The 12,176-nt window shown below is 44.9% G+C and overlaps 1 protein-coding gene across 4 annotated transcripts in view; it reads left to right on the plus strand.

The window, feature by feature from the left end:
* VWA8 (von Willebrand factor A domain containing 8) overlaps window positions 1-12,176 on the plus strand; it is a 321,146-nt gene that overhangs the window by 253,066 nt on the left and 55,904 nt on the right. For 3 of the 4 annotated variants that reach the window (XM_085869177.1, XM_085869176.1, XM_085869178.1), the window contains 4 exons: window positions 2,605-2,669; window positions 4,888-5,013; window positions 5,105-5,214; window positions 5,398-5,552. The exons of the other annotated variant lie outside the window; for it this stretch is intronic. In XM_085869177.1, the coding sequence (XP_085725303.1) occupies window positions 2,605-2,669; window positions 4,888-5,013; window positions 5,105-5,214; window positions 5,398-5,552 (456 nt within the window). The remainder of the gene's footprint in view (window positions 1-2,604; window positions 2,670-4,887; window positions 5,014-5,104; window positions 5,215-5,397; window positions 5,553-12,176) is intronic. 4 annotated transcript variants of the gene reach the window in all.

A 12,176-nucleotide genomic window follows, 5' to 3' on the forward strand; every position in this document is an offset into this window, starting at 1 on the left:
CCCAAGCGGTTTTCTTCCCAATACCACTGAATGATGATGACGTGTCACAGCCAGTTAAGGCATGGAAGAACAGAAGAGCTTTGGCCTTATTTTCACCAAGACTGCTTGTAATCGTGTGAGCCGGTATTAACCTGTAGTGTTTCTTGACTCCATATGCATCCCATAGTTCGTCAAGGGATAAAGCATGAAATATGGCAATTGCAAGGACAACAACGTCAGTGTCGACTGACCTCATCGGGATTTTGTGATGGCCATTTTGTGCACAATGGAGAGCATGCAAGAATAACCTCGTATCGGCTTCTTCATGGTTGCATGGAGCCAGAGAAGATTCTATGTTGCACTCTTGGAAAGAGATGACATTGGTATCTTGTGTACTATATAGCTCCTTCTCTTGTATGGATAACTTAGCAACACACTGTGACAGGTAATGATACAGCTCACTCTTATTTTGGTCCACGCGAAGAAAACTCTGCCAGTTCTGCGGAATTGGCATAGAATTTGTGACAATAATGCGGCTCCCCGTTCCCCTCTTCTTTCTCGTTGAACTCTTCAAATTGTTGTCAATATACCGATCCCATATAACATCCAGACGTTTTGTGTTTTGCAGGTTTCTCAGTACATAAGGCAAGAATACATTTTCAGCATAGTCTCCAAATGTTGAGCAGGACTTAGGAAGCAGCATATTGACGATAACAGATCCATCGAGAATCTTGGCATCTCCCTCTGGTGTACCACACCCATAAGCGGTACCAGTAGCCAGCCAGCTTGTCGAAACATCCAATAAGGTCTGATTTAGTACACTGCCTCAGTTCTCCCATGTCTGATCGAGAAGGTGGTGATCCCTGGTTTTCATGACTGAAGAATTCATCCATGTCCCCTTCTCAGGGCTGAGAAGATATGTACATTCTGCCAAACAACTCACAGTTGTTTTTCAGAGTCCTAATTTGGTGTGATGTTCTGGAGTGTTTTGAGGGTGAAGTCTTGTGGAAGGGAGCAATGTTGTTCTTTGGTATGATGTCTGAAATTGGTTTTACTTGCTGCTCCAAGCATTCAGCAGTATATGTGTCATATTCTGACTGCCCATTTGCTTCCACATTCCTCAGCCTAAAGATTGCATCTTCTGTCATCACCTCCTTTGTGTCCAGCACGATCAGATAATTTGTATCTTCTGTGAAGGGATTACCTAATTCTTCAAATGTTGCAACCACAGCTTTGATGTGTTGGGCAAATTTCAACTGAGTGGATTGTCCCTGATAATGGTGCTCTGTAGATTTTGGGGAAGTAAATCCAAATGAATTCTCAAACTCGTCGATGATTCGAGCCACTTCAGCACCAGCTGTAATCCACTTGATCAAAGCAGAAGGATTATCAGTGATTTCAATCACATCTCATTATTTTCAGACAGCAACTGATTTTTAGTGCAGCAATTGCAATACAAATCATATTCATGCATGCAAAGAGTGATAGTGATTGACCCACACACAGGGACGTTCTCTGGAACACATGGATCAACTGACAGCTGGAACGACCACGGACCATAGTTTCAGAGCGAATGACAGACAGACTCTTAGAATTATAACACCTTTCAAAGCATTATATTGAAAATTAAATTGGATAAAGCTATTTCTACACGCTCATAGCATTTGGATATCAAACATCGAGCAAACACTTTTAAGTATCTTGTTGTTTATGAAAGGGTCTCATTTCGATTTTAAAGCAGAAACACTGAAAATGGAGCATTATAAGTGTGTTTATTGGATTCCTTGTGTGTGAATACATTGGATTAGACTCATTATTCAAGTGCTTAGGCCTCTTGGTGATCAAGATATCGTAAAAATAGTTTTCGGTGGCGGCCATTTTGAAATTCAAGATGGCGGCCGTAATTGTAGCCTGATCATGTGTGTCCTGCTCTTATATGAAAGAGCATATAAAAGTTGTCATGTATACCAGTTTTCACACTTTTTTCACATTTTGAACAATTCTGGTGAAATGTTGACATAATCTAATGTACTATATGGGAGATGACACGAGATAACAGTTGGCCTTCATGACCACAAAAATTAATAACTCAGCAAAGTGCAGGATTGGATAGATACAGAAATGTGTGATCACAGAGAGGGTGATGCAGAACAACAAAGGAATTGAGAGGAGTGAAGAACTTGGATTTGGGAACATTATTGAGGAGTCTGTTATTAGATGAACACATGCAACTCGTGGATGTTCAGCGGGATATGAATGGATACACAGAGTGCAAGACCATAGATTCGAGCCAGTGGAAAACGAAGAGACCACCAACTTACTACAACTTAATACTTTGCAATTACAATAGTAAATGTCTTCCTTTTGCAAGCAACCTTCCGTGTTTCATAATAAAAGAGAAGGGCCATTGGTCTGGTACCTTGGTTACCACATAGCTTGTTTAGAGATGTTTTTTCGTTGTAAAATGCATGCAGTAAAAATTTAATGAAACAGATGAATTCATTTAATGATATCGATTTTTTTGAGTTGTTAAATGCAAGTATGAAACAAAAATGTAATCAGCGAAATATCCTTTTGTGTTTGTTTTCTTTTCTCACCATGCTGGGGGTGGTTTTCTCACTCCAGACCTTGTACCGAATGGCGAGGAATTTTTCCAAGAATAACTGGCTTGTGGTTTACAGAGAAGGAGGGTGAGCTTCTCTCTCTCTCTCTCTCTCTCTCTCTCTCTCTCTCTCTCTCTCTCTCTCTCTCTCTCTCTCTCTCTCTCTCTCTCTCTCTCTCTCTCTCTCTCTCGCTATCTCGCTATCTCGCTATCTCGCTATCTCGCTATCTCGCTATCTCGCTATCTCGCTATCTCGCTATCTCGCTATCTCGCTATCTCGCTATCTCGCTATCTCGCTATCTCGCTATCTCGCTATCTCGCTATCTCGCTATCTCGCTATCTCGCTATCTCGCTATCTCGCTATCTCGCTATCTCGCTATCTCGCTATCTCGCTATCTCGCTATCTCGCTATCTCGCTATCTCGCTATCTCTCTCTCTCTCGCTATCTCTCTCTCTCTCGCTATCTCTCTCTCTCTCGCTATCTCTCTCTCTCTCGCTATCTCTCTCTCTCTCGCTATCTCTCTCTCTCTCTCGCTATCTCTCTCTCTCTCGCTATCTCTCTCTCTCTCGCTATCTCTCTCTCTCTCGCTATCTCTCTCTCTCGCTATCTCTCTCTCTCTCTAGCTATCTCTCTCGCTATCTCTCTCTCTCTCTCGCTATCTCTCTCTCTCTCTCGCTATCTCTCTCTCGCTATCTCTCTCTCGCTATCTCCCTCTCGCTATCTCCCTCTCGCTATCTCCCTCTCGCTATCTCCCTCTCGCTATCTCCCTCTCTCGCTATCTCCCTCTCTCGCTATCTCCCTCTCGCTGTCTCCCTCTCTCGCTATCTCCCTCTCTCGCTATCTCCCTCTCTCGCTATATCCCTCTCTCGCTATATCCCTCTCTCGCTATATCCCTCTCTCGCTATATCCCTCTCTCGCTATCTCTCTCGCTATCTCTCTCTCGCTATCTCTCTCTCGCTATCTCTCTCTCGCTATCTCTCTCTCGCTATCTCTCTCTCGCTATCTCTCTCTCGCTATCTCTCTCTCGCTATCTCTCTCTCGCTATCTCCCTCTCGCTATCTCCCTCTCGCTATCTCCCTCTCGCTATCTCCCTCTCGCTATCTCCCTCTCGCTATCTCCCTCTCGCTATCTCCCTCTCGCTATCTCCCTCTCGCTATCTCCCTCTCGCTATCTCCCTCTCGCTATCTCCCTCTCGCTATCTCCCTCTCGCTATCTCCCTCTCGCTATCTCCCTCTCGCTATCTCCCTCTCGCTATCTCCCTCTCGCTATCTCCCTCTCGCTATCTCCCTCTCGCTATCTCCCTTTCGCTATCTCCCTCTCGCTATCTCTCTCTTTCTCTCTCGCTCTCTATCGCTCTCTCCGTCCCCATCCCCCACCCTCTTCCATTACCCATGTCATCCTTTGATTTTTTTTTCCTCATTCCTTTTTGTACTTTGCTTGTCTCATTATCACATCAGTTTTTATCCCCCGCCACGTGGCAGAAGGGGGATATTGTTGTCACCCAGGTCTGGCTGTCGGCTGTCCGTCCGTCCGGGCGTCAACATTTATAGCTGTGAGTGCGATAACTCATAAACTGTTCGCCATATCGATTCGAAATTTGGGTCACACATGTAACATCTGAAAAGGAAGAACCCTATTGATTTTGGGCATGGCCGGATTCAATACGGCCGACTGGGGCAGCCATCTTGAAAAAAATGTTTTTTCGCCATATCGATTTGAAATTTGGGTCACACATGTACCACCTGAAAAGGAATAACCTTGTTGATTTTGGGCATAGCCGGATCCAAGATGGCCGACTAGGGTGGCCATCTTGAAAAAAACGTTTTTTGTAATGAATGGAAAACCGCTTATCTGATTTCAATTATTTTTGGTTACTACGTTCCTCACCCCTGGGGAACTTTTTCGAGATGATGACCAAATGGTGTCTTGTTTCCAATTCACCTTCCTCATTATCTGGAATATGTATGACCTTTTTCATTCAATGGCGGGGGATTCCCCATCTCTGATGGTATATTTCTTTTTGCTATCTTCCTCACTGTCTATCTCCCTTCTTCTCCTCTCTCTCTCTCTCTCTCTCTCTCTCTCTCTCTCCCTCTCTCCCTCTCTCCCTCTCTCCCTCTCTCCCTCTCTCCCTCTCTCCCTCTCTCCCTCTCTCCCTCTCTCCCTCTCTCCCTCTCTCCCTCTCTCCCTCTCTCCCTCTCTCCCTCTCTCCCTCTCTCCCTCTCTCCCTCTCTCCCTCTCTCCCTCTCTCCCTCTCTCCCTCTCCCCCTCTTTCTCTCCTTTTTGGCTTTCTATTGATGTGAAGGAAGCGGCTGGACATTGTGGAAGTCGAGAAGGGAAATGTGCGCTCTGTGTTTTTGCCTTTCCCTGTGGCAGCCGTCTTTCTCACCTCCACCAACCGTTGGCTTTTAATCCAGAACGGAAGCAATCGGTGAGAGATTATGCAACATTTTCTTCACATATTTTAACCATAAAACTTTCCCATTTGGTATTTTGTAATGTTTGTTTTATTCTGTCTCCAGGAAATATTCTTTAGACTGGGCAGATTCTGAATCAGATAAGTCCTTGGCCTCCTGTTGGCTGCAGCCTTTGCATGAAGAAGCACTCAGTGTGGGCTTTGGTCTTTCAACTGGTGAGTCATTTCACTTCAGACTCATAATCTGACTTGTCCATTTTGAAATGAAAAAATGGCAGAAAAATAAATAGATGTTCATTTGAGGTGCAACTTTTAGAATGAAAATGCACAGTTTTAGATTTGAACAGATGAAGCATTTGTCATAGAATGAGTACTGCCACCTTTTATCCTCCACTCTAGCTCCAGATGGTTGCATCCCTGGTGGGATTTCAGCCATGCCAATATCTTCAGAAACTCTTTCTCTCGCTTTGCAGCAGTCTCAGACAATGCCCACTCACTTGCTTGATCAGCCTAGTTCTTTTGCGACTGCTATTCTAGGTTACCCTGAAACCAAGGTACGTATAGTATAGTATAGTATAGTGTAGTATAGTATAGTATAGTATAGTATAGTATAGTATAGTACGGTATGGTATGGTATAGTATAGTATACTGCAAAATCTTCTTTGATGCTCCTGACTCCTGACTCAAACCTGTGATCTCTTCCATGACTACAGTTTTAAATACTTAATTGTATTATCTACTCTCTCTTTTTTCTGTAGCATTTTTGCATAACCAAAAGTATTTCAGGTCATTAACAAGGCAGCTGTGCTTTTTATGGACAGTGCTCTCTCTCTCTCTCTCTCTCTCTCTCTCTCTCTCTCTCTCTCTCTCTCTCTCTCTCTCTCTCTCTCTCTCTCTCTCTCTCTCACTCTCACTCTCACTCTCCCTCTCACTCTCACTCTCACTCTCACTCTCACTCTCACTCTCACTCTCACTCTCACTCTCACTCTCACTCTCACTCTCACTCTCACTCTCACTCTCTTTTTTCCCTTTTCCTTTCCCTTTTCCTTTCCCTTTCCCTGTCTCTCTCTGTCTCGGTCTCTGTCTCTCACTGCCACTGAAGCAGCTTCCCAAACAAGGATTATAATAGGTAGTTTGACATTGCCTTCCCAGCAATAATGCAGGCAGAATATGGAATTTGGCCATGTGCTGTGATAGATCATCAACTCTTCTCGATTGACACTTTGAGGTCTTCAATGTCCACCAACTCATGTCGGCAGACACGATACCGGCTTAATGTCCATCTGAGGAATGGCACACATTGATGAATCGCCCTGCTTCACCTTGTATTGTCAGGTCAGGCCAGATTAGATCTGTGACTTGCTCCAGGTACCATATAAACCTGTACTAACCTGTTTCATGGTTGGGTTGTCGACGATTAAACCGTCTCCACCACCAGGTTTCCTGGTGAGGAATGCGTATGATATGGACAACCAACATTATTAAAGACAAAACCTGTCAAAGCGTGGAGGAGCTCCTTGTGAACCAACGACATCCATATCTAGTGCCCAATTGTGTCTGCGGATGTCTTCCTGCAGTTGGGTTACTTTTTTAAGGAGGTTGGTGGCACGATTTGCAATCCAGCCACCATAGAACCCGACACTCCATAAAACACAAGAAAAACGCAAAGAAAATTGAAAACCCACACCATAGAAGTACCTCCTGTGCAGCTGCCCTCTGCAGGGCAGCTCACTGGATGACGGGATTGGAGCAAAGCCTTCGGCACCTCCACTCTTTGATGATAGGAGGAAAACCACAGGGTAACCTTCCCAGGTCAGATTGCAGTAGTGTGTGTCAGGGTGGTGCTGAAGTGTCATCCACCAGATGGCGGTCTCCTTGGGTTAACCTGAGGCGGTCCCTTCAGGTGGGTGCTTGGAATATCCTATCCCAAAGAGAGGATGATCGCCCATCTCTGTTATCATCTGAGCTTAAGAGCTTGAACATCAGTATTGCAGCACTCTTTGAGGTTCGGAGACCAGATAGTGGCGAGATCATTGCAGGTGGTTACATCTACAATTGGTCTGGTCGCTGTGATGGTAACCATGTGCAAGGAGTTGCTGTAGCTGTGTCCAATAAGCTGACTCCAATGATAATTGAGGTAACACCGGTCAATGAGCGTATTATGAGACAAAGGATTTGTCACTCCTTGGGTGTCGTCTGTATATGCTCCGGCAGAGGCGAATCATCTCACCGTGAAGGACGCATTCCATGCCACACTCGATTCTGTGGTTGATCAGTGCCCCAGGCGACATACTCTTCAAGGCTTGGGGGATTTCAAGGCATCGACTGGAACTGATAGGGATGGTTATGAGACATGTGTTGGACCCCATGGGTCTGGAACTGTGAACCAGAATTGTACTAAGTTCCTTGACTTTGCAAGAAGTCATGGACTTAGGGTGGCTCGTTCATGGTTTAAGCACCCACATGCTCATCACTGGACTTGGTGTTCCAACACTGGTGGTGTGCCAAAGGAGATTGACCATGGGCTTGTTGATGGTCATTGGAGGATGATCCAGAACTGTGGTGTCTAGCGGAGTACTTGGTTCTTCAATACTGACCACAGGCTTGTTGTAGCAACTCTGAAGCTGCAGCTTAAATCTGGGAGAATGGTACCATCCCAGCCTGGGCTGGATGTTGGCAAGCTCAAGGATGAGAGGGTCGCTGAGGAGTTTGTGAACAGGCTGAGTGGGGATTTGGGGGATCTGGGTGCTTTGGAGAATTCTGAAGAGTTGTGGAGTGCCTTTCAGACCACCATCCTTGATGTTGCCGGTGGATGTCTTGGAACTCACCATAGGGCGAAGAAGAATTTTGTCTCTCAAGGGACACTAGACACCATTGACCACAGTCTCAGGGCCAGGCTTAATGGCAGAGCTGAGCTGTTCAGGGAGTTGAAGCATAAAACTGTACGTGCGCTGAGGGTGGACAAGGAAGCTGATGTACGAGGAATCTGTGAGGGGGTAGAGCATCACCTGTAATCAAGTGATTCTCATCCTGCTTACATGGGAATTCGCACATTGCGTTCCTCCAAGCCCATCCCTTTGTGCACTGCAAAGAGAGGGGAGGGTGGAGGGCTCTTGACAGAGGAGTCCGAAGTGAAGGCCCGCTGGTCTGGTTAGTTTGAGCGGCTGTACCAGGCTGATCCACCAACTGTTGAGTTGGATATCAGGGGTGTAACTATCTCAATTGCCTATCCTCCAATCAACTGTGGTCCACCTTCGGTTGTGGATACACAGGCTGTGGTGAACCGGTTGAAATGGGGTGAAGCTCCTGGGATCTGTGGCATCCATACTAAACTTCTCAAGGCTGGTGGAAATGCTGCACTCGTGTCATTGCATGCAGTTCTGTGCTTTGCCTTGAACACAGGCATCATCCCAACTGACTGGAAGAGGGGCCTTGTTGTCCCTCTCTGGAAAGGGAAGTGTGACCGCCAGGACCACAACAACTACTGAGTGGTGATGCTGCTCTCAGTGCTGGGCAAGGTGTTTGTTCGGATAATTCTCGATGGGGTTCACCACCATCTACTTGAACACCGGCACCCAGAGCAGTCAGGCTTTACACCAGAGGTCAACGATTAACCGTATCCTTGACCTTCGGGTCTTCACTGGGATAACGGGTTTCCTGGGTTAAAACTAAGAGCCAGGCTTTCAATGACATCTTCGATGCTGCTATCTTGTCTGTACCTGTTTGTGGTGAGGATGTTGAGGTCACAGAGAGATTCACTTACCTTGGCAGTGATGTTCATGTCTCTGCTGTCTGTGAGCCAGAGATCAATTGACATCTGGGTCGGACCTGGGGAGTGGGGAGTCATGGATTCACTGGGTCATAGGGTGTGGCGCTGTTGGCACAAAATCTTCAGGTCCTTTGTGCTTCCAGTCATGCTCTACGGACCTGAGACTTGGACTCAGACCAGGGATCTGAGAGGGAGACTTAATTCCTTTGGTACCAGGTCTCTTCGGAGAATCTTTGGCTAATGCTGGTCGGACTTTGTGTCCAACGAGTGGTTTCTGAGAGAGACTCAAATGAGATTTGTTACCTGCATAGTCTGTGAGTGTCAGCTGCGGTTGTATGGACATGTGGCTCGTTTTCTTGATGGTGATCCTGCTCACCAGATTCTCTCAGCGAGAGAGCCTCATGAGTGGATTAGGCCAATGGGCCGACCACATGCCTCGTGGTTGCAGCAGGTTGATCGGCATCTCAAGGAGATGGGGATGGGCCAGGCATCTGCCTGGGGGATGGCCAGACGGAGACCCCTGGAGTACCGGCGGAAAGTGTATGCAGCAACATGCCGCTCCGGTGCATGCTCCCATACCTGACCTGACCTGACCCTGCCTGTGAAACACTGGGATGACAGTTTATGACTTGGTCGGGATTCAAACCCATCCGAGACAGCTTTAGAGGTAAGTGTGTGTACCTCTCGGTCATACTGCCAGCCTGGACAGCCCAATAGTGAAATAATAATTATCCCGAGACACTTTCCAGAACCTAAAAATCCAAGTCGTTCACACTGTAGCCTTCAGCAATACTTTAACCCACAATCTTTTGATACCAATTGTGTCTTTTTCGACATTTTTGCAACGATTGCAGAATCTCACAGATATTGTGAAATATTTCCCGTTTCTTCATGAAATTGTACAGATGAAAGAGTTGCGTTTCACATATCTTTTCTTATATTGCATAGTTTTACTCTGTATCATCCTGTCTTTGAACAGATAAAAGATGCCAACTTTGTCACAATCCACTGAACCAGTATCATAGACTTACTCTTTATAATTTCCCTTTGCCTTTTGGCAGGGAAATTGCCCAAACTGCATCACTGTTTTCCACTCAGGACTTGAATTGGCATTTCTAGTTAAAATAAAAATTGAAAATAAAAATGATCATCCACTGTCTCGGGAGAAGATGAAGAAGAGAACTGAATGCTTGGCACAAGACAACTACATTTGCTCTGCACTATTTTCAGAAACTACTTCTGGATGGCATTTTTCAAAAGTTTTCTACCCCTCAGACAGAGTAACTGCTTAGTGTAAGAACACAAAGAATCTCAACAACCTTCTTCTCCATAATACAGTGTATATTTGTGTACTTGACTGTCCCCCTTCATAAGGATGATTTGTGTGTAGTTTTAAAGGCCAATCTTTTAACATGACTGTGTTCACTTCAGTAAAAAGACACCGAGGACCAAAAAGACTCCAAGGACTCAAAAGACCCCAAATACACAAAAGACCCAGAGGATCTAAAAGCCCAGAAGACCCAAAAGACACCGATGACCCAAAAGAAGAGTAATTACATCTCTTCTATTGGAATTGTAGATGGTGACTTGCAAACCGAGCCTCAAGGGTGGTGTATAGAAGCGTTTAAAAAAAAAATACATACAAAGCGCAGGGAGGTGAAATTCGCTGCATGTGATGTGCCACATGCGCAGAGTGAAACGAGTGTTCATTTACGTCCGTAGGATGTCTAAATAATAAAAAACAGAGAAAGCACACTTGAAGCTAAGCCGAGTCTTCAGACTTTGGCACGCTCATGATGACTCTTTATCATCCAAACGAAACATCCCAGAAGATAAAGAAAATATGATCACATTTGTACATGTTGTGTTTTAAAATGATGCTTTTTCTTGCGACGAAACATCATACAGTATCTTACAGTCTCCTTGAATATCTACACCAGTGTGTGTGTTTTCCATAACTCCAAGATCATGAAACTTAGCAGCCTGAAACTGTGCATGCATACTCAGAAAACTCCAAGGAAATGCATGACTGAAAATTGGGTGTTTGGCTTAACTAAAACATCCCTTTTGAAGATAATTAACAGTCTTATTTAACTGTATCCTTTATCAGGCGCCATCCTCGGCCACCTCGCTCTCTGGGGTCTTGAGGCGTATCCTGGGTTACCTCGCTGGGGTCTGAAGCCAACATGTTTTTTGGCCTGCTCAACCATATTTTGACTTGAAACAGGCCACAACGATTTATTAAGGATATATATTTTTTCACTTTCCTCACTCATATTATCGAATGTCTGTTCATCATGGCTGCGAATCGCTGTATACATCGCTTTTTTAAGTGCTATAGTTTTCAAATTAGGACCTTGGAGCAATTTCATGCATTATATGATGCAATTTTCCACGATCTACTCTCACAGACTAATTAGAGTATATCATCAAAAAAATTTCAGCTTTGACAATTGTATGTCGTCTGGACGAAATAAGTGTCAAAATCTGTTATGAAATCTGATAATTTAAAGAAATAACGAGTCTTATAACTAACCATATATACCCATTTACTTTAATGCTATGGTCCCTCCTTCTCCATATATACACAAGAAAATTTGAAATTTCCAAAGCATTAAACTTATCTTTTTTGTACTCTTCTTCTTCTTTCGGCTGCTCCTGTTCGGGGTCGCCACAGCGAATCATCCGTATGATCCGCATAGTGATTTGGCACATGTTTTACGCCGGATGCCCTTCCTGACGCAACCCTGGTCGCCTCTTACGACACAGGGATATGGTACACCTATTTTAACCGGGGTATACACCGGCGCAGTACACTGGTACTCACTTCGCCGACCTCGGAAGGATGACAGGCTGAGTCAACCCCCTGGTGTATTAATTCAGTGGCCCAACGGGGCTTGAACTCAGGACCTTTTAGATCCCAAGCCGCTGCCCTAACCACTGCGCCAACACCAGGCTTGGTGTTGGCGCAGTGGTTTTTGGGGGTTTGGGCACATCACTCCTTTTTTCTACTGTTTGGAAAATTATATTGAGTGAACAAAAAATTTAGTTACCTGCCAAAATTAACCAGCTTGATTGAGCTATATTATTTCATGCAATCACTGCTCGACCTCATGCCCTGTCCCCAAGAGGGACTGCCTATCCATAGCGTCTGCCAGATCTGTGTATATTTTTGGAGATTTTGCGAGGTGCTCGAAAGGTAATCAAAGCAAATCTGGTGAAAAACGGACATTTTAAAATAGTTATAACGTTTGCACATACCACAAAACGATGTACCACGTGACGCATACACAGTCGAGCAGGCAACGTGGCAGATTATCTGCAATGTTTATTTCATGGGCGATTAAACTTTGCAATGTCTCCAGGGTTGTTCTACGTTAAACAGCAACTCTTTTATGGATAAAGTTAT

This window comes from Eptatretus burgeri, chromosome 2 (genome assembly GCF_056783735.1).
Source record: "Eptatretus burgeri isolate ZD-2024b chromosome 2, Ebu_testis_v1, whole genome shotgun sequence".
Taxonomy (NCBI): Eukaryota; Metazoa; Chordata; class Myxini; order Myxiniformes; family Myxinidae; genus Eptatretus; species Eptatretus burgeri.